Source organism: Colias croceus, chromosome 29 (assembly GCF_905220415.1).
Source record: "Colias croceus chromosome 29, ilColCroc2.1".
In the NCBI taxonomy this organism is placed as follows: domain Eukaryota; kingdom Metazoa; phylum Arthropoda; class Insecta; order Lepidoptera; family Pieridae; genus Colias; species Colias croceus.
In genome coordinates, this window is record NC_059565.1 from 519889 (window position 1) to 540587 (window position 20699).

General features: G+C 34.9%; 3 protein-coding genes across 5 annotated transcripts in view; all 3 read left to right on the forward strand.

Annotated features, from left to right (window-relative positions):
- The window catches only part of LOC123704306, a 142032-nt gene that overhangs the window by 25769 nt on the left and 95564 nt on the right, over window positions 1-20699 (forward strand). Inside the window, exon 2 of the mRNA XM_045652630.1 lies at window positions 1187-1337. Coding sequence (XP_045508586.1) covers window positions 1244-1337 — 94 coding nt within the window. The 5' untranslated portion in view covers window positions 1187-1243. The remainder of the gene's footprint in view (window positions 1-1186; window positions 1338-20699) is intronic.
- Window positions 5906-9306, forward strand: LOC123704307. 3 transcript variants are annotated; one of them, XR_006753111.1, is made up of 2 exons: window positions 5906-8626; window positions 8907-9306. XR_006753111.1 is itself a non-coding variant. In XM_045652631.1 (2 exons), the coding sequence occupies exon 2, from the start codon at window positions 6285-6287 to the stop codon at window positions 7404-7406; it is 1122 nt and encodes a 373-aa protein (XP_045508587.1). In that variant the 5' UTR covers window positions 5906-6118; window positions 6211-6284; the 3' UTR covers window positions 7407-9306. The 3 variants fall into 3 exon arrangements, 1 of the variants encoding a protein (XP_045508587.1); XR_006753112.1 differs by having other exon boundaries at window positions 5906-8590; XM_045652631.1 differs by having other exon boundaries at window positions 5906-6118; window positions 6211-9306.
- On the forward strand, window positions 14653-15451 carry LOC123704310. The gene has a single exon (XM_045652633.1). It carries the CDS (start codon window positions 14675-14677, stop codon window positions 15440-15442), a length of 768 nt encoding a protein of 255 aa, XP_045508589.1. The 5' UTR covers window positions 14653-14674; the 3' UTR covers window positions 15443-15451.

Here is a 20699-nt window from a genome sequence, read left to right on the forward strand (position 1 = left end):
TGAATATTACACGTATCAACTAAATGTTTATTGGTGATTTGACTTTATTCGCGTTCTTAACCAACTTCGAAAATGAAGGTAAATATTATTATAATGCCATAAGAACTTCAAAGCAAATAAGAAATCCATGTATCGTCCAAATTAAATTCAAATTACAGAACAGTGCAAGTTTCATCAAAATCGGTTCAGTAGTTTAACAAAAAAGGTTATAATATTGACGTATTTTAAGTTACATCAACAAATAACAGTAGTCATCCATCTGTCGTAGAAAAAGTAAAGTCAACAAACACAGAACCTTACACTTTTTTGGTCTGTTGGGTAGAAATAGGCGCAAAAAAGTGATAGGTTTTTATTTAAACAAATAATGCGCCATAAGTTTATTTTTATAGACTTTTTTTGCCTTCTTTTTAAATACAGTAAGAAAGACGTGAGTTCTCATCACGCTTAAAATTTAATGTTTTATTTCTCGGAAAATCCTATTAAATTGGTAATAATTCTTCTTTCATACTTTTCAATTTTCCTGGCAGAAATCATTGCATAGTTGTAAGGCCGTCCTTTGTGCTTTTGTTTATTGTACATTGTTATTTTATGTACCTGGTTTATTGCATAATAAAGTGTTAAATAAATTCCAATAAATGTCTATTATATTTACATTAAATAAAAATCAAAATCGGTTCAGCCGTTTATGCTTATTAATCTGTGACGTTAGTTTCATCACTTAGCTTTCAACTCAAGAACGGCTGAACGGATTTTAATTGTTTTTAGGATACCTAATCATAAATTTAGGATATAAGCTATAGAAATAATACCCAAAAATACCGAGAAACTCGTAGCTAGTTTATTATATTACAAATTTAAGAATCACCCTGTCAGACATTCATTATTTCATCCAACTTGGCGCATCCATTTTGTCTTTGATGTGTCGGCTTATTTAGATTTACGTGCGTGTTGAATAAGATACATGTGGTATTTATAACTAGTTTTAAACCGCGGTTTTACTCGCTATAAATAACAAATTTGTACTGCGTTGAGCAGTCGTATAAAAAATATGAAATACTAAAAAATTGAAGTTAAGCAACGCTTGGCGCGTTCATAAATTGGATGGGTGATCAATTTTTTTTGCAGATCCTCTATATTTAAGTTTATTTATAATATTTTTCAATTAATTGAATGTTTTCTCTTCCAGGTTCACCAAACGAATGACAAGGACTCGACGGTGAACTATTATGTGATTTGGCGCGCGATGGCGGCCATTTTGAATATGTTCCGGTTCGAATTGAGCGTTGTTTTGGCGCGAATCGTCCTGCTGCTCGCGTGCTCGGTGTACCCGTCTTATGGTGAGTGTTTTTTTTTATTTATTTATTTTAAACTATATTTCCGCCCGCGTTTTCAAAGAAAATCCCGTATAATTCCCGTTCTTGTGGGATTGCCGGGGTAAAAAGTAGTATTTGTTCTATTCTGGGTCTATAGCTAATTAGCTACCTACATGCCAAAATCCATTGTAATCTGTTCAGTAGTATTTGCGTGAAAGAGTAACAAACATCCATCCATACTTACAAACTTTCGCGTACCTAGGATTATAATCAGTAAGAAAAAAAATATGATTACAAAAATGGCATCGTTTGTACTCGAGGCGGCCTCATTACTAAGCAGCAATCTCTACCAGGCAACCTGTATTACATTTGCGTCCAAAAATATTATAAACAATTGACCTGAGCTTTCTAGAGAAATAAAATCAAATCCATACTAATTACTAATATTATAAATGCGAAAGTAACTCTGTCTGTCTGTCTGTTACTCAATCACGCCTAAACTACTGAACCAATTTGCATGAAATTTGGTATGAAGATATTTTGATACCCGAGAAAGGACATAGGTTACCTTTTATTGCGAAATATGTACCACGGGCGAAGTCGGGGCGGACCACTAGTAATTTAATATAAATCAAGTTAATAAACTACTTAGGTAATTGAGTTGTTTTGTATTATCGCAAACAATCAAATCTTCCGTCTTTATTTTATTACTGAAAACATTTTCATATTAATATAATTTAAGTTGATATTACAGAAATTAATAATCTTATAATATAAAAATGAATCCCAAAATGTGTTGGTAAGCGCATAACTTGAGAACGGCTGAACCGATTTCGTTAATTCTTTTTTTATTATATTCCTTGAAGTACGAGGATGGTTCTTATGTAGAGAAAACGTAAATTATTTAATTTTATACTATATATTTATCTCTTGAATCAATATCTATTAAAATAAAACGGTTACATACAAACATACAGGTGAAGCTAAAACACGCGTTAAACTTAAAAAACAGCTTCCAAATCCGCTGCGTAGTTTAAAAGATTTCATAGAGACGGACAGACAGCGATAGCGACTTTGTTTTATACTATGTAGTGATGTCTAGTTTATACTTAAATAGCTTACCGCCCGCGCCTTCGCCCGCTTTGTCTAAAACCTAATAAATTATATACTAAAACCTTCCTCTTGAATCACTCTTTCTATTAAAAAAACCGCATCAAAATCCGTTGCGTAGTTTTAAAGATTTAAGCATACAAAGGGACATAGGGACAGAGAAAGCGACTTTGTTTTATACTATGTAGTGACTAAGTACACACGGTACTTAGCCCTCAAGCAGTCTAAGTTACAAGAAAATGTTAAGATTAAGTTGTAAAAATAATAGAGAAAAAAATTACGACATTATTTGGGAAGATGTCAAATAATAACAGGGATCGCTTGGGGCTGCCTTGTTGTATTTTCTTGTTCTTTTTAACGAGTTAAAAGACGTTTTTAATTTTTATGGTTTAAATCTCGATTTATATTAAAATAAAACTGCTTTTTAAAACATGCAAATATGGATCTTCTTTTCTGGTGTAAATTTTTGATAAAGCTATCTAATTGTTGAATTTTTATCAAAATCCACTTATTATATATTGCTTGATTACAAAGATAAACTTTCTTTATTACAATTTATTACAAAAGTTATTATAAAATTTAATCGTTGTGTTTTAAATAACGGACATAACTTTGGCTCGTCTATCAAGTCGCTTATTAATATAATTTACTTCCAATTATGTTTTATTTTATGTAATTTTTGTAACAGGTGGCGATGTAGAGCTTATAATGTTTAGAGCCGACATTTTTAATTAAAGACGATAATTTATAATAGGTACTTACTTAATACGAAGTAATTTATAGTATCTACTCTTAAAATGAATATTTGCATGTAATTATTGTCATCTTTGTGTGTCAATCATATCATGCCTAAATGGCTGAATAGATTTAGATGGACTTCGTTAAGAGTATAATTACTTAAATAGAAACAAAATGTATAACAATAGGTATTTTATGAAAATCTAAGAGCATAAAACGTACTTCTATATTTCAATACTTTGTACACGTGTCCAAAATGTATCAAGAGTGGGAATCGAAAGAACAATACACGCATCAAGTGGCAGAAATAATTTAATTCCTTTTAAGTACGTATAAAAATTAAATCAATAGCATCACCACTGTATCGTAAACCGCCGTATTGTTGTTTTTTAAACAGATGTTAAAAAATCTTTTGATACGTCGTAACGATTCGTCACACTTGTCAAAGCTCACCCTTGAGTTTTGACGTGAGGGGAGGGGGTGGGGTAAAAGCGTGGGGTTGTATGGGACTAATTTTTTCGTGATGTATGGAATTATGTGGTAAAATTATTGGAAGTATGTACAAATGGATGATTTATGTATGTTCGCCTGTTGTTAAAAGTATGTTTTTTTGATAATTGTAACATTTTCCAGCAATTTTAGTGATATTTTTTTAGCAACAATTTACTTTGCTCTTATCAATCGTATTTAAATATTTCAATACTTAAAATCTTGTCTATGGGGTAAAGGCATTAATGCAGGTTTTCTAATTTTACTAGATCTTTTATACAAGTTCAGTGAGAACAGTTAATAAAAAAATCCATTAGGATGCTATTATAGGGTATGGGGTAAATGCACATCACATCTGTTTCACTGTTTTTTAATGTGCAAGTGGTTTTTTGTCAGATTGGGAATTTTAGACTGAGAATTAACATTTCTTTTTTTTACAGCTAATAAATGCTGTATAATTTTATAGGTTAATAATTAAACACTAAGATTTGTATTTATCTTGGCTATTCCGTTTAGTTTTCTCCAAGATTTTCTCATTATGAACAGCTCAAGTAACTTGTTACAAGATGACCTTACTGCGTTTGAGATTCACATCAAAATCGATTTACTTTAACCAGTACAAACAGACACACACATTATTAAAATTTTGTGTACATACTTATATTTGCTCTGTGTAACTAATAATGCATTTAGTATAGAACTGTTATTTAAACGTCATAAACATACAAGAATCTTTTTTGTAATATTATGTATGTAGTTTGTAGGTAGGTATGTAGGTATAAATAAACAAACTAAATCAAAAGCAGGGTTATTCAAAGCGGTGCAAGTTACCACATCAAACAACTTAAGTTATTACTGTATATTACAAACTGTATGTATGTTGGTATTGATGTTAGTAAGAAATATCTATTTTTGGTTTAAATAAAATGTCTGTATTAAAAGAGGTTAAGTGTTTGCGAGTATATCTAGAACTGTTAATGCGATTTAGAATAAATAGTGCATTAATGGTGTGTGTGTAAATTAATTAATAGTAACGATTTTTATGTACTTTTATCACAATAATTTATCGTTGTTACATTCCTATCTATATTTAGAAATAGAGATTTTTTCATAGAAAGATTTTTTTCATGCAACTAAGAATTGTCGATGTTATTTTGAATATCTATTTTGTAACAAAAGAGAATCATTTCGTTATTTTATATGCAGAGGTATAATTCAATATAATTATTTTACGATTCGGCTGTCTAAATATTCTTAAATCTATGGTCCAGATAATGTATTTTAAATGAAGGTCCGTGGAAAAATTGATCAAATTATATCTTTGTACCACTAATTTGACGTTAAGTATGTTTTTTATAGATCTCATTAACGCGCAGCTTTGACCGAATGAGAAAAAAGTGTGAGTGTGTTTGTCGGGACCGTTGGAATGGATGTTTTTATTTGATGAAATTTTTTATAAAGTGTAGATCATCTACATGTCTAACCTACAGATGTAATAAATCTAAAAGATAATGGATATGTTGTTGGTAAGTACATAACTTATTTTTATATTATATTCATCGTTGTTTTAACAATTTTTTCAATAATCAAAATGTGTTTTGCTTAAAAATATTTTAATTGTTTCATTCATCACAATTCAATAATAAAGTTTGTATCATTTATCGAACGATAGTTGAAAATAATTCAAAAAAAAAGCAAAACCAAAGAAAGTAACATCCTCAAGGTATTCCCATAATCCAAATAACAAGGAATTTAAGGTCTAAATACCTGCGGTTACCCAGGGGTCGATGAACTTATATGGTTAATGGTCAATGGTCACTAGTAACCACTAACCGCATGTGACATCCTTACTTCCTTACAAATATAGTACCTACTTAGCTGTGCCCCGCATTGCTCCGCTCCTGTTGGTCTTAGCGTGATGATAAATAGCCTATAGCCTTCCTCGATAGATGGGCTATCTAACACCGAAATAATTTTTCAAATCGGACCAGATTTATATGATGAGATATTTTATTTTTATAGTCATTTTCTTTATTGGAAAACATAGAGAGACAAAGACAGAGATTTACATATAAAACAAAACAAATCTTATTAACTAAAGATACCTACATGAAAATGTCTCCTTATGGTGTTTTCACTGTATATTATTTTTGCCAACACCCAGCAGTAGGAGAGACAAAGAAAAAATAATCGATGATTAACATTTATCATGCGTGGTTACATAAAGACAAAGGTAAATACGTATGTAATGAAATGCCATTTCATCAATATTCAAATTTGCCGCGATTCGTGCGTTCACGATATCTGTGGCACGGATTGACGTAGCGGTAAGAAAAAAATGGCGAGAAAGGATTAAAGTATTGTGTGCTGGTGTGCAACGCAATTTATAATAAAACTGAAAGATAGAAGGGATATAATTGGGGATTTATTATATGTGGACTTTAAATGTCGTTTCTTTTAATTTACAGGTGAGATTACATATGTTAAGTTGTTGTAGTAACAAACTATTTGTATGTTAAACTATTGTGAAAACTATTAAAATAAAACTTTTAATTTACAGAGAAACAAATTGGTTTCCTTGAAAATCCTCAATAATATATCTTATAAAACGACATTTTCGTTAACTAAAAGAAGATGGACCGGTTGCAGTTTGAGTTTACGATGATAGCTTCAAATGATGGCAAATCCAATGTGTTAGCCATAACCTCAATTACTACAGAAGAAGGAAAATGTTATGTCTTACCTGATGATCTGAAACCGGTCATTCACCATACATGTATTGTTAAAATGAGTACATTCTCGAAAATAAAAAACAGCATAAAGAAGAGGCATCAAAGCCGAAAAATTTGGATAAAATTAAATGAGGATCAAAAGAAAACATATACAGATGAGGAAGGTAATATGCAATTTTTGGATCAATACTTGGAAGAAATTAGCATCATACAACCAAAAGACAAAGATAGTAATTTACAAAATATATTAGAAAAATTAATTGAAACTACCACAAATAAAGAAAATCAACATAACCTAAGACATGTCTCGGAGAAATTTATTATTGAAAAATTCACAAGTAAGAATTGTAATGCATTGCAATGGATAGAGAATTTTGAAAAAGAGTGTGACCGCTTCAGTATTACAAAAGATGAAACAAAAATTGAAATATTGAGATTGTTTTTAGAAAAATCTTGTTTGGATTGGTATAGCCCGATGGCCATCAAACTAACAGTAACTTCTGAATGGAAGGAATGGAAAAACAATTTTTTGGAAACGTTTAAAAACCAAGGATGGGACATGGTCTCATATGCTTTTTCATTCAAGTATAAAGAAGGATTATTAATTGATTATGCAATAAAAAAGGAACGACTCATACTAGACATAAACAAATCAGTAGACTCCAAAACAATAATAGATCTTATTGCAACAGGCTTACCTGGGTTTATCTTAAACAAATTAAACAGGGATGAACTCAACAACACTACTGATTTGTTCAACGAGTTAAGAAAATATGAAGGTATGATGTACAAGAAGAACTCACCTATGGTAAGAAGTGCTACTTTTCTTCATAGAAATAAAATTAATGAGAAGAAGCCGTGTAAGACGTGTGAATCTTTAGACAAAGGAATAAGATACCATCCAGAAGAGTTGTGTTGGTTCAAGAAAAATAAAAATGAATCTGAAAGGGGTACCAAAGCCAGAACTGTGAACAATAATTCAATTATTGAAGTAGATATAAATACTAATAAAAAAAACGAGTAAGTACACCATTAATCAAAATCAAGCTTTTGTTAGAAAATAAAATAGAAGTAAGCGGAATTTATGATTCAGGCTCACAGATCTCTTTGATAAATTCAAGACTAATAAAAGTAAAAGAAAATAAAGATAATGTTAATGTTGCATATATGAAAACGGTTAATGGTGTGAAGAAAACAGATGGCTTGATAACAATAAAAATAAAAATATTTGATATGGAAGAAGAAGTGGATGTATATGTTGTAGAAAATGAAGATTTTGATGATTTTATAATCGGATTGGATATGATACAGAAATTCAGACTTACTCAAAATGAAAACTTGCAGATAGAACAAAAGAAAATAGTAAATAAAAAAGACAGAATACCTAAAGAAAACGAAAATATAAAAAAATATAAAAAGACTTTTGCAATAAACTTCAATGAACATATAGAAACAGAGGAATTTATAAGTATGATTGAACACTTAGATACTGAAAAGAAAATTGAGATAGAGAAAATTATAAAGGAATTTAAAACAATTTTTGCTAAAGACAAGTATGATATAGGATCAGTTAGAAATTATGAAGCTCACATAGACTTATTAGTCAATAAATACTGTAGTAAAAGACCGTATAGATGTACAATAGAAGATAAATTAGAAATTGAAAAGCAAATATCCATGTTACTAAAGAATAATTTAATAGAAGAATCTTACAGTCCTTTCGCTGCTCCAGTGACAATGGCATTTAAATAAGGTGAAAATAAAAAATCCCGCTTATGCATAGATTTCAGAGAGTTGAATAAAATTGTTGTACCGCAAGCTCAACCTTTCCCATTAATAGATGATTTAATTATTAAAACTAGAAATTGTAAATATTTTACTACACTGGACATAAATTCAGCATTTTGGGCAATACCACTAAGGGTGGAAGATAGAAGTAAAACAGGATTTGTCACACAGGAGGGCCACTACCAGTGGACCTGCCTCCCTTTTGGCCTGAAAACCTCACCAGCAATTTTTCAGAGAATTTTAAGCAATATTCTAAGAAAGCACAATCTTACAGGATATGCAGTAAACTTCATTGACGATATTTTGATATACTCGTCCAACTTTGAAGAACATTTGAGACACATTAGAGATGTATTAGAGGCAATAATAATAGAAGGCTTTAGATTGAAGTTGCAGAAGTGTACCTTTGCTTCAGACTCGGTAAAGTACCTAGGACATGTAATTCAGCACAATTCGGTAAGACCACTTAAAGACAATCTGATCTCAATAAAACATTTTCCAACCCCTAAGACACAAAAGAACATTAGACAATTTTTGGGTAAAATCAACTTCTACCACGAATACATACCAAGAAGTGCAATTATTTTAGACCCATTACATAATTTATTAAGAAAAAATGAAAAATTTGTGTGGTCAGAGAAGTGTGAAGAATCATTTAATCAAATAAAAAATTATTTATGCTCTCAACCTGTATTGGAAATATTTGATAATGACTTACCAATTAAAATTTTTACAGATGCATCTTTAGGGGGTATTGGGGCAATACTAAAACAGACACAACTAGACGGCAAAGACAAGCCGGTGGCATATTTCTCAAAGAAACTGAATGAAACTCAAAAACGGAAAAAAAGCAATATATTTGGAATGTCTTGCAATTAAAGAAGCAGTTAAGTATTGGCAACACTGGCTCATTGGAAAACAATTCACTATTTATTCTGACCACAAACCTCTAGAGAACATGAATATTAAATGCAGGACGGATGAAGAATTGGGAGACCTTACATATTACCTATCTCAGTATGACTTTACAATAAAATATATACCCGGCAAAGAAAATGTTGAAGCTGACTGTTTGAGTCGAAACCCAGTATTAGAATCAGAAGATAACAAAGAGGACCTATTGAAAATAGTTAATTTAATACCTAGATAAAAGATGTAATTGAAGATCAAAAGAAAAATGCAATAATAATAGAAAATAAACAAAATCTTATACACAAAAATGAAATATACTACAAAAGAATAAAGAAAGATGAAAAGATTATCCTCTCAGAAGAATTCAGTAAAAAACTTATTAAAAAGGTGCATGAAGATTTATGCCATATTGGTATCAGACAATTGCAGAAAAAGATAAGCCCTGTATATACAGCTAAAAATCTAACAAAAAATATCATAAATATTTGTAAAACATGTGAAATATGTATAAAAAATAAATCAAGATGTCAAGGAAAATTTGGACTAATGTCACAACTGGGACCAGCAACAAAACCGTTTGAGATAATGTCAATAGATACTATCGGTGGCTTTGGAGGATCTAGGTCAACAAAAAAATATTTACACCTTTTAGTAGACCACTACACCAGGTATGCATTTATTGTAACTTCTAAAACACAGAATGCAAGTGACTTTATTAAACTAACAAAGAAAGTTCTCGAGACAGATGAGATTGGAATAATTCTAACAGATCAATACCCGGGCATCAACTCCAGAGAATTTAAACAATATTTACAGGACAACAATATTACATTAATATTTACAGCGGTCAATACACCATTCTCCAATGGCTTGAACGAAAGATTAAATCAAACAATAGTAAATAAAATAAGATGCAGAATAAATGAAAAAAATAACAAAAAATCATGGACAACAGTCGCAAGAGAATGTATACAGAAATATAATAAAACGGAACACTCTGTTACAGGATTTGCACCAAAATACTTACTTGATGGTACAAATGTCACTATTCTACCAAACGAAATTAAAACAATACAAAACGAAGACAAGTGGATTGCAGACAGAAGATTAGCATTAGAGAATACAATAAAATCCCACAATTACAACAAGAAAATATTTGACAGAAATAGAAAACCGCTAGAATTACAAATAGGGAGTGATGTATACGTGGAGAATGGAAACAGATTAAATAGGAAAAAATTAGACGAACTATTAATAGGCCCTTTCAAGATTTTGGAGAAAATATCAAACTCCATATATAGGATTGACACCGGAAACAGAAAAACAGAATCATCACTATTTCACATAACTAAATTACAACCAGTAACAGCAGAATATGAAGATTACGTTTAGGATATAGATATATTATTTAGAATTTTCTCTTTTGGGGGGGGAGATGTAATGAAATGCCATTTCATCAATATTCAAATTTGCCGCGATTCGTGCGTTCACGATATCTGTGGCACGGATTGACGTAGCGGTAAGAAAAAAATGGCGAGAAAGGATTAAAGTATTGTGTGCTGGTGTGCAACGCAATTTATAATAAAACTGAAAGATAGAAGGGATATAATTGGGGATTTATTATATGTGGACTTTAAATGTCGTTTCTTTTAATTTACAGGTGAGATTACATATGTTAAGTTGTTGTAGTAACAAACTATTTGTATGTTAAACTATTGTGAAAACTATTAAAATAAAACTTTTAATTTACAGAGAAACAAATTGGTTTCCTTGAAAATCCTCAATAATATATCTTATTTGCAAAATCTATACAAATTATACGATTAGCGCGCTCAAACAAACAAACTCTTCAGCTCTATAATATTAAGTATAGATGTGTATGTTTGTCTGTCTTTCATGTCGCAACCGAACGTTATTCTGCTTTCAAACACAAAAATTTATTTTTCAATTAGACTTCTTCTAGATGCACTTTTGAATCGTCATAACATAGTTTTAAGATTTTACCATATTATAGGTACCTAATATATAACGAAAATGTGTTTGTATGTCCTTCTGTCAGGTCGCAATAGTGAGCTACCTCACTATTATATGATTTTAGTTTTAGAAGATAGCTAGGAGGCTAGAGAGTGATATAGGCAACTTTTTATATTGGTCATGTCATTTCTATGGGAATTTTATAGTAGTGAAAACATCTCATTTCTACGGAAATTTCCTTAAATTATTACAGGAAATCGTGGGTGGAAAGCTAGCTCGTTTATAAGAAAAGAAATCATTTTAAACATAATATTATAATCAATACATAAAATTCCACGATATATTAAAAAACACCTAAGTCCTAAACGATCAAAAACTAAAATACCATAATTTCAATATCAAGCCCAAAATATAAAAATACCGCCAAAAAAAACACACTTTAAGCGTTCGGAAGCGCTTTGAAGCTATTTTTAGTCTGTGCCACTGTCAACTGTCAAACGCGATGACAGATGGCGCCAAACGCGTGCAGGCGAGGATTTGTGAAATTAGGCCACTTTCACATGAACAGCGGTTGTGTAGATACAATATTATGTAGGTATGAGTACTTAAAGTTTCTAATTGTCAATTTGCTTGTAACTTGTTCGTAGTGAACACAATATATATACAAGTTAGGTTATGTACAAGTAGTTTAATCATTACCATACCATAAAATATATTGTAAAAGTCTATTTAAAAAGTGACTTTTCCTAAAGATAGGTACTATGTCAATGGAAGAAAGTTTTAGGATAGTGAAAACATTTTAAACACGATATTTACTACTCATAGTAACTTAATTATTACAAATTTTGTTTCTTATTTAAATCTGATCTAAACACCCCAAAACGCAGTCCGTATGAACGCACTCTAACATTCTATATTCGGTAATCGGCATTACAGCGAAAGGCACGTTCCAACTATTAGGCTTAGTTTAAAATATCGAGCTATATAGTTTGACAGTTTGCTTTTTTAAATCGTCATAGATAATCGGCAAAGGGCTTTGTGGCTTAAGGTATATTGAGGTTTTTGAACGAGCTGTCATTTGGATGGGTAGGTTTTGTATACGAGTTTGTATGTACGCTTATATGATAAGAAATGAAAGATTAAATAAGTTACAATATATGTACGTACAATGTACATAAACGACATAACAAAAATATTCGTCATACAATAGATTTATTTTGCCCCCAAGTAGGTAATATTATCATCGTTGAGATTTTTCTGAATAATTCGTATTTTGTTAGCTGTTAACATGTAAACAGGCAAAGATATGTATAAAATTTATTTATGTCTGCGATATTTTTTTATACAGTCTCAGAGTAATTTTCATTCTATACAAGTTGAGGTTTGAATACCCTTTCTTATTTCAAAGATATTTATAAATTAAAGAAAGGTAGTAAGACAAAAGATTGCGAACAATCCATTTTATTTGAATACTAAATTCCAAGTCTGTCCCCCGGAAGCGACAAGCAAGTAGAATTAAAAACAGACAATAAACCGACAACCCAATGTAAAATAAGATTGGCTACATGGAATCTAGGTTCCCTTACTGGAAGATGTCAAGAACTGGCTAAGGTTTTGCAAAGAAGAGATATAAATGCATGCTGTATACAAGAGACGAAATGGAAAGGCTCCAAGTCCAGAGATATTGGGTTAGGTTACCAACTGATTTATCATGGCATTAAGAACTCCCAGAATGGTGTGGGTATAGTCCTAGACTGCAATCTAAAGCAACGAATAATAAAAGTGGATAGAAAAAGCGACCGTCTAATTGCTGTAAAACTCGCCATGGACAATCAAACACCTCTAAATATAATTTCCGCATATGCACCCCAATCCGGATGTACAGAATTAGATAAATCTCTCTTCTGGGAAGATTTCGATGATCTCATGAGCTTAATACCAGATCATGAATCAAAGTACATAGGCGGAGATCTAAATGGGCACATTGGTGAAAAGGCCGTAGATTATCGAGATGTTCATGGTGGCTATGGTTATGGCTCTGTAAACAGAGAAGGAACATCTATTCTGGATTTCTGCTCTAGGCATGGTTTAGCTATTGTTAACACTTGGTTTAAAAAGAAAGATGAACATCTAATAACTTATAAAAGCTCTGGAAATAACACCCAAATTGATTACATTCTCTGTCAAAAGTCTTCTCTAAAAAGCTTTAAAGATTGCAAAGTAATCCCGGGAGAGGCACTGACTTCACAACATCGACTTCTGGTATCTAAATTTATATTGCCCAAAAATATTAAGATCAATTATGATAGAACACCTAGAATCAAATGGGGCCAACTATACTCTGATAAAGGTAAACAGCTCATTACATCTATTATTGAATACTTAGAAAACGATCTGGCTTTAAATTACAACAATAGTACAAACGCAATGTGGGCAAATTTCGAAAAGTTTTGCAAGGAAGAAGCCTCAAAGCATTTGGGAATATCGAAAGGTGGAATTAGTACCAATAAAGATCCTACGTGGTGGAATGACAATGTCAAGGAGGCAATAAGAGATAAAAGAGAACTTTTTAAGCTTTGGCAACTGACAAAACTGGAAGAAGACCACAGAGAATACAAAAAAGCTAAAAAAGCTGCGAAGCAGGCTGTTGCTCAGTCAAGGACAAACGCTAATGAGGTACTCTATCAAAGATTGGAAGACGCAAAAACTGATGTCGAGGTTTTCAAAATAGCAAAACAACGACACAAGGCGACGTTAGACATTAAAGTAAATAAATACATCCAAAACGAAGAGGGACAGTTGTTAACATCTAACGAAGACATCAGTAATAGATGGAAGCAATACTTTGAAAACCTTTTAAACGAAGAATTCCCTAGTGAACCCTTACCGGAAATCATCCCAACTGTCGGACCTGTTCACGAAGTAACGCTAGAGGAAGTCAAGCAGGTTGTTACAAAAATGAAAAACCACAAAGCCGTTGGCCCAGACGAGATACCTGCAGACCTCTGGAAGAAAATTGGACCCCTAGGCTATGAATGGCTAGCACGCCTTTTTAACACCATATTGTATACGCATACTATCCCTGAATCATGGCGACAAAGTTTCCTGGTACCTATCTACAAAAATAAAGGTGACATCAGAGTATGCAATAATTATAGGGCCATTAAACTCACCTCACATACTTTAAAAATATGGGAAAGAATTTTAAATTACCGTCTTTTAGCATTAATTAATATATCCGAAAATCAATTTGGTTTCACTGCAGCAAAATCAACAAATGACCCTATTCAAACTGTTCGAATTCTCATGGAAAAATATCGATCTAACCGAGAAGACTTACACCTTATCTTCATCGACCTGGAAAAAGCGTTTGATCGTGTTCCTAGAAAATTAGTATGGCAAGCCATGAGAGCGCAAGGAGTACCAGAGATGTTTGTAAAAGTCATTCAGGATATGTATAATGGCGTAAGTACAAAAATAAAAAGTGCAGCTGGGTTCAGTAAACCTTTTAAGGTAAACGTTGGAGTCCATCAGGGATCGGCCCTAAGCCCACTTCTGTTTAACCTAATAATGGATCTGCTAACCAAAGATATTCAGCCACCTTTGCCCTGGTGCCTTATGTATGCGGACGATATTGTACTGCTCGATCATTGTGCACAAAATCTGCAAATAACATTGGAATCGTGGAGGCATGCTCTAGAAGCTAATGGATTGCGCATAAGCAGAAATAAAACAGAGTACATGGAATGCATCTATAACCCTAACACTAGACATCGTAGCACTATAAGTCTTCAAGGAAAACCGCTTAACAAGGTATCACAATTTAAATATCTGGGGTCCATGATATCATCGGATGCCAATATTGATGCTGACGTTACACATCGAATCAATGTGGCTTGGCAGAAATGGAGGAGTCTGACGGGAGTATTATGTGATCCAAAGATGCCAATAAAGACCAAAGGAAAAGTCTACAAGACCGCAGTTAGACCAGCTCTAATGTATGGCTCTGAGTGCTGGGCAATCAAAAAAGCTCAAGAGCAAAGAGTTCATGTAAATGAAATGAAAATGCTTAGATGGGCGGCCGGCGTAACTAGACTTGATAAAGTGCGCAATGAGTACATCAGAGGAAGTTTCAAGGTCGCTCCCATCTCAGAGAAACTCACTGAACAGCGTCTAAGATGGTATGGACACGTAATGAGGCGTGAAGAAAACCACGTAGTAAGGAGGGCACTAAACTTGCCAAATAGAAGACGGGGTCTGGGACGTCCCCCCGCCACCTGGTGGTCTACCATATCAAAAGACATGGAGAGAGCCCAATTGAATAAACAGACAACCCAGGATAGACCATCCTGGCGCATGAGAACGAGGAGAGCCGACCCCAAATAAAGGGATAAGGCAAAGGAAGAAGAAAACTAAATTCCAAGTCTGTCACAATGTGGGAATATTGATGTTACCGTTTTTCACTAAATATTATAAATAACTCGTCCTTATTACAAGGGGATAGAGTTCATTATAAATGGTCTGTGCTCGCGGTAATGACGTTTGAGAACAATGCAAGGTGTGGAGCTGATGTTTTTTTAATTATTTTTTTCTTTGATTAAATATTGTTACGTTGTATTTGTTGTCTTAGAATATCACAGGACAATGGTTTACTTGTGCTTTGTTAAAACTAGTTGTTTTAATTACAGTACATTTTATGTAGTTTTAAGGCCTTTTTAGGGTTCCGTAGCCAAAATGGCAAAAACGGAACCCTTATAGTTTCGTCATGTCCGTCTGTCCGTCTGTCCGTCTGTCCGTCTGTCACAGCCGATTTACTCGGAAACTATAAGTACTACAGTGATGAAATTTGATGGGAATATGTGTTGTATGAACCGCTACAAAAATATGACACTAAATAGTAAAAAAAAGAATTGGGGGTGGGGCCCCCCATACATGTAACTGAGGGATGAAATTTTTTTTTTCGATGTACATACCCGTGTGGGGTATCAATGGAAAGGTCTTTTAAAATGATATAAAGTTTTCTAAAAAACATTTTTCTTAAAGTGAACGGTTTTTGAGATATCAGCTCTCAAAGTCGTAAAAAGTATGTCCCCCCCCTCTATTTTTATAACTACGGGGTATAAAATTCTAAAAAAAATAGAGGTGATGCATGCTAATTAACTCTTTCAACGATTTTTGGTTTGATCAAAGTATCTCTTATAGTTTTTGAGATAGGTTGATTTAACTGTAATTTTGGTTAAGTTATTGTGCTTACACTGAAAACGATGGCTGAACCTTATAAGATAGATCAAAAAATATACTACAGTATTGTACACCTTTAAAAATCCGCGATGATATAAAATCTTTATAATGTAGGTACTTTTTACGAGAAATATTAGCTTATTCAAGCAATACGCCATTAATATTAATATTCATACATAAAAGTACAAGGCAAAATATCGGGAGAGTTTAGGCTCCATTCACCAGGTGTATAAATTGACATAATAAGTTTATTATATTTGCTGCTACGGAACCCTTTGTGCGCGAGCCCGACTCGCACTTGGCCGGTTTTTTTTAATTATAGTCTGAAAAAAGGATTCATTGTGAAATTTTTTTATATAAAAATTGCGATAACAAGGCGAAATGGAATATGTTACTTATCCAAATAATTCGATAATGTATATTTTTTAAATTAAACTATAGATAAAACTAAATATCAAAGGGATTCATTGTACCTACTTATCAACAAAATAATCATATTAATTTCTTTCAAAACTAAATATGAAAAGAATTTATTGTATCTAATCAACGAAATAATCAGGTTTGTGTTCTCTACCTTTGTTGGATTTCAATAATCTCGTTGATATTTTAAGTTCTTTTGACTAAATACACTAAAATCAAAATAAGCGACTCCACAGTTTTTTGTTCCATTGATACATTGCAAGGCGGAGTTTGAAATTTATGACGATCACCCCCCTTCCGTTAAGCTAACGGTAAAAGGTAAATAAATTAACTTAATACAACTTATTAAGTGACTTAACGTGTTCTGATTTATATATAACTTAAGGCTGGCTTTAGTTTCAATTCAACTTGTGACCCAAAGTTAGTTATTTGAGCTTACAATGACATTATGGTGGTATTTATGTAATATTTATTTAACTTGAGTATATTTTGAAATTTGAAGTAGAAATAAAATTTGTATATTTTGTCGATAATCGATGAATTATGATAATGATTCAAGACTACACAATGCAGACAGTTTTACATTTGGAAACGCATTAAAAATGTTTTTGAAGTGAAATATTTTAGGCGCGTTGAGAGTAAAATTTCAAGGTCGCGTCATGGTAATGCCGTTAACGTCATGGAGTAAGGCGACGATTTTGGTACCTCTGAATCTTGACTAAGAAGTTTCACTTCTGACACGTCTGATATTACGATTGATCTGTGATAACAGGCGAAAAGAGGAAATTTTTTCATTTATATTTTTATTTTATTATCTATCTCGATAAAGCAATCTTATGACTTATTGTTGCGGACGGCGATTACATAGACGACGGCGTTGCCGAGCTACAGGCAACGGGGAGCGCGCCTATGTAATGCGCGCTATACCCTCTGGTACGGACGGCAACTACAGGGACGACGGCGGCGCCGAGCGACGGGCAACGGGAGCGCGCCTATGTGATGCGCGCTATACCCAGCGAAAACGGCACCGGGCCGCGGTAGTGGGGTCGAGTGGGCGGGGCGTATTGTGCCCTTACGCTCAAGTTGCTCATTATACCCACTGTTAGTTTTAAGTAGGATAGAAATGTACTTAAGCTGTAAGATTTGTAAATATTGTATGGTAAATAAATCACCTTGGAAATCGCTGCGAGTTTTAATCAACAAGTGGGAACCTCTGCGCCTCACCCTATACAAGAACATACAGTCCACTGACCGGGGCTATAATTAATAGTGCCTGGTCCATCGACGCGCCGGATTTTGTTGAAGCAAACTTCACTGCGAAGACGACGTGCTTATTAAGAAGAAAGAAGATAATACGCCGAGCTACGAACGTTGCGTATCTTCAGTCTTAAGCACAAGACGCTCAGCCGAACGACGACTGCGCTGCGTGTCTACGAGGCTGATTTATCTAACGCGGTTTACCGCGGCTGTGTGTTAGCCCACCTAACGGTGCCAAACGGGCGCACGCAGTTAACGCCGCAAGGCGGGAGTGACTGTTCGAACGCAGTCACCAGTTCGCATCCAACGCGACTGTACAGTTCGACTTCGCCGGTAAGGCGCGAGATCGTGTGAGGGCCGGACTGTAGGCACGCTGACGGGGCAAGGTGTTCCTCCTTGTCCTCGAGCAACCTCACGCACTTGCGTCCTCTGCTGGGTAGTTCCTTCCTACCTCATCCACCTTTTCCATTCTCACGGTGAGCGAACACTGTTGCTACAGCACCTCGCCGTGGGCTGTTAGGGCTGCTAGGGACGTTAGGGACGTTAGGGAAGATGATGACCCGCAACCGACCGAAGAAGACAGACGAGGCGGATGCAGCGGCCGTTACACACACAAGACCGCCCGCATCACCGTCTGAGCTACGTGAAACGACGACGACAGCACCCGCAGAAACGGAAACGCGAGTAGACGACACTCAGTCACAGGCCTCAGTCAGAACGACGAGATCTGTGAGATCGCGAATGAAGGAAGCACAAGCAGAGGCAGGAAGCAAGCTACTAGCGCTCGAAAAGAAAATGATAGCGCTCGAAAAAGAGCAAATACTTAAAGAAATGGAAGCGAACATTGCGAGAATTGCTGACGACGCTAGCGTTGTTGACAGAACGGACGCGCTACCGATAGAGTCAGAAGATCGAGTACAAGACTGGCTCAAAAGACACAGCCAAGAAGCGACCGCTATGCCACAAAGACACGGTGACGCCCCCTTTCCAACACGGGGGGAGTCATCGCGACAAGTCGCGTGGACTAAAGATACGGTCGGGCAACGTAGAGATGAGTTACCCGTCGTAGAACACGACACAACGAAAGTCGGAACACCGAGAGCAAGATCCCGAGATCGCGGGATAGAAAAGCTAACTGAAGTCTTTGAGGAGCTGACGAGACAAAGGCCGCCTCCAAGACAAGGCTTCGATTTACCTCAGTTCAATGGAAATGTAACAGAATGGCTGTACTTCAAGGCCGCGTACGAGGACACGACGCGACTGTACAAATACACAAACATTGAGAATCTAGCCAGGTTACGTGCTTGTTTAACGGGAGCCGCACGCGACACTGTTGCGGTTCTATTAAGCACAACGAACGATCCTGAGCTAATAATGAGAACGCTTAACCAATGCTATGGTCGACCCGAAATAATTATCGACCGTGCAATGGACGAGATAAAGAAGCTGCCGCGACCCGGCACGACGGCTGTAGAACTTAACCAATTCGCCGTGAAAGTACAGAATATAGCTTGGCTGTTAAACAGCATAGAGGATAGAAGCTACGTTAACAGTACAATGCTCGTCAGAGAAATACTAAATAAACTGAGCCTGCACTATCAAGCACGGTGGACGGACTACGGTCAAGCACATGGCACGACATATGAGCCCATATTTCTCACATTGTCGAATTATCTCATCAAAGAAGCGGATCTACAACTTACATACAACTACAGTAAGAAGACAGAGACAACAACAGTTGAAAAAAGAGAAAGTCGACCGCTACGCCGCACGAACATTTATGCGACTAATAACGATGATAAAAAGATAAGTTGCTTATGTTGCGGGCGCGAGCATGAAACACCAAAGTGCAAAGAATTTGCAAATATGTCACTAAGTCAACGTTGGGAACGAATGAAGAAGGCGAGAGCCTGTTTTCAATGCATTGTTAGCACGCACCTGCGATCCCGGTGCAAGCATAAAAGGTGCGACATAGACGGGTGCGATAAACCGCATCACCCGATGTTACATGAAGAAAAAATAGCGATCGAAGAGAAACCGACTGAAGTTGTACTCTCGACTACTATTAACAGCAACAACCAAGCTGTTTTATTAAAAGTATGTCCGGTGTATATAAAATCGGATGGCGAAAAGCAAATCAAAACTTATGCTTTATTAGACGAGGGATCAACAATATCATTGATCGATGAAGACCTCGCACGTGAGCTTGAATTAAACGGACCTACGCAACCCCTACGAATAAGCGGGGTGGGGGCGTCAAGCGACATTATGAACAGTAGATCGGTGCAAATTAAGATAAGCCGACGAAACAATGGAGCGTCACACGCGATCCGTGTGCGAACAATGACAAACCTAGCAATAGGTGGACAAACAATAAGCGCGAACACGCTGAAATACAATCATTTAAAAGGATTGCCTTTGAAAGACGTCATCGGTAAAGTCAAACCGAAGTTGTTAATCGGGTCCGATAACTGGGACTTGATTATATCAAGAAAGCTGAGAACCGGCAAACGTGGCGAACCTGTAGCGTCACTCACACGACTAGGGTGGGTCATACACGGCACCACACCCAAAACAACATTAAGTCGTGAAAACGTGTTACATACGTATGAAGACGACGATGACTGCGTTAGTAACAAATCGTTGGAAAAACTAATGAAGAAAAGCTACGAAATCGACGCACTCGGTATAAAGATAACACAAAGAAAATCGAGTGTCGACGAGC

Bases quoted from the DNA above. Each gene is read 5' to 3' on its own strand.
- LOC123704307 (XM_045652631.1), top strand. From the start codon at position 6,285: ATGGACCGGTTGCAGTTTGAGTTTACGATGATAGCTTCAAATGATGGC.
- LOC123704310 (XM_045652633.1), top strand. From the start codon at position 14,675: ATGTATGCGGACGATATTGTACTGCTCGATCATTGTGCACAAAATCTG.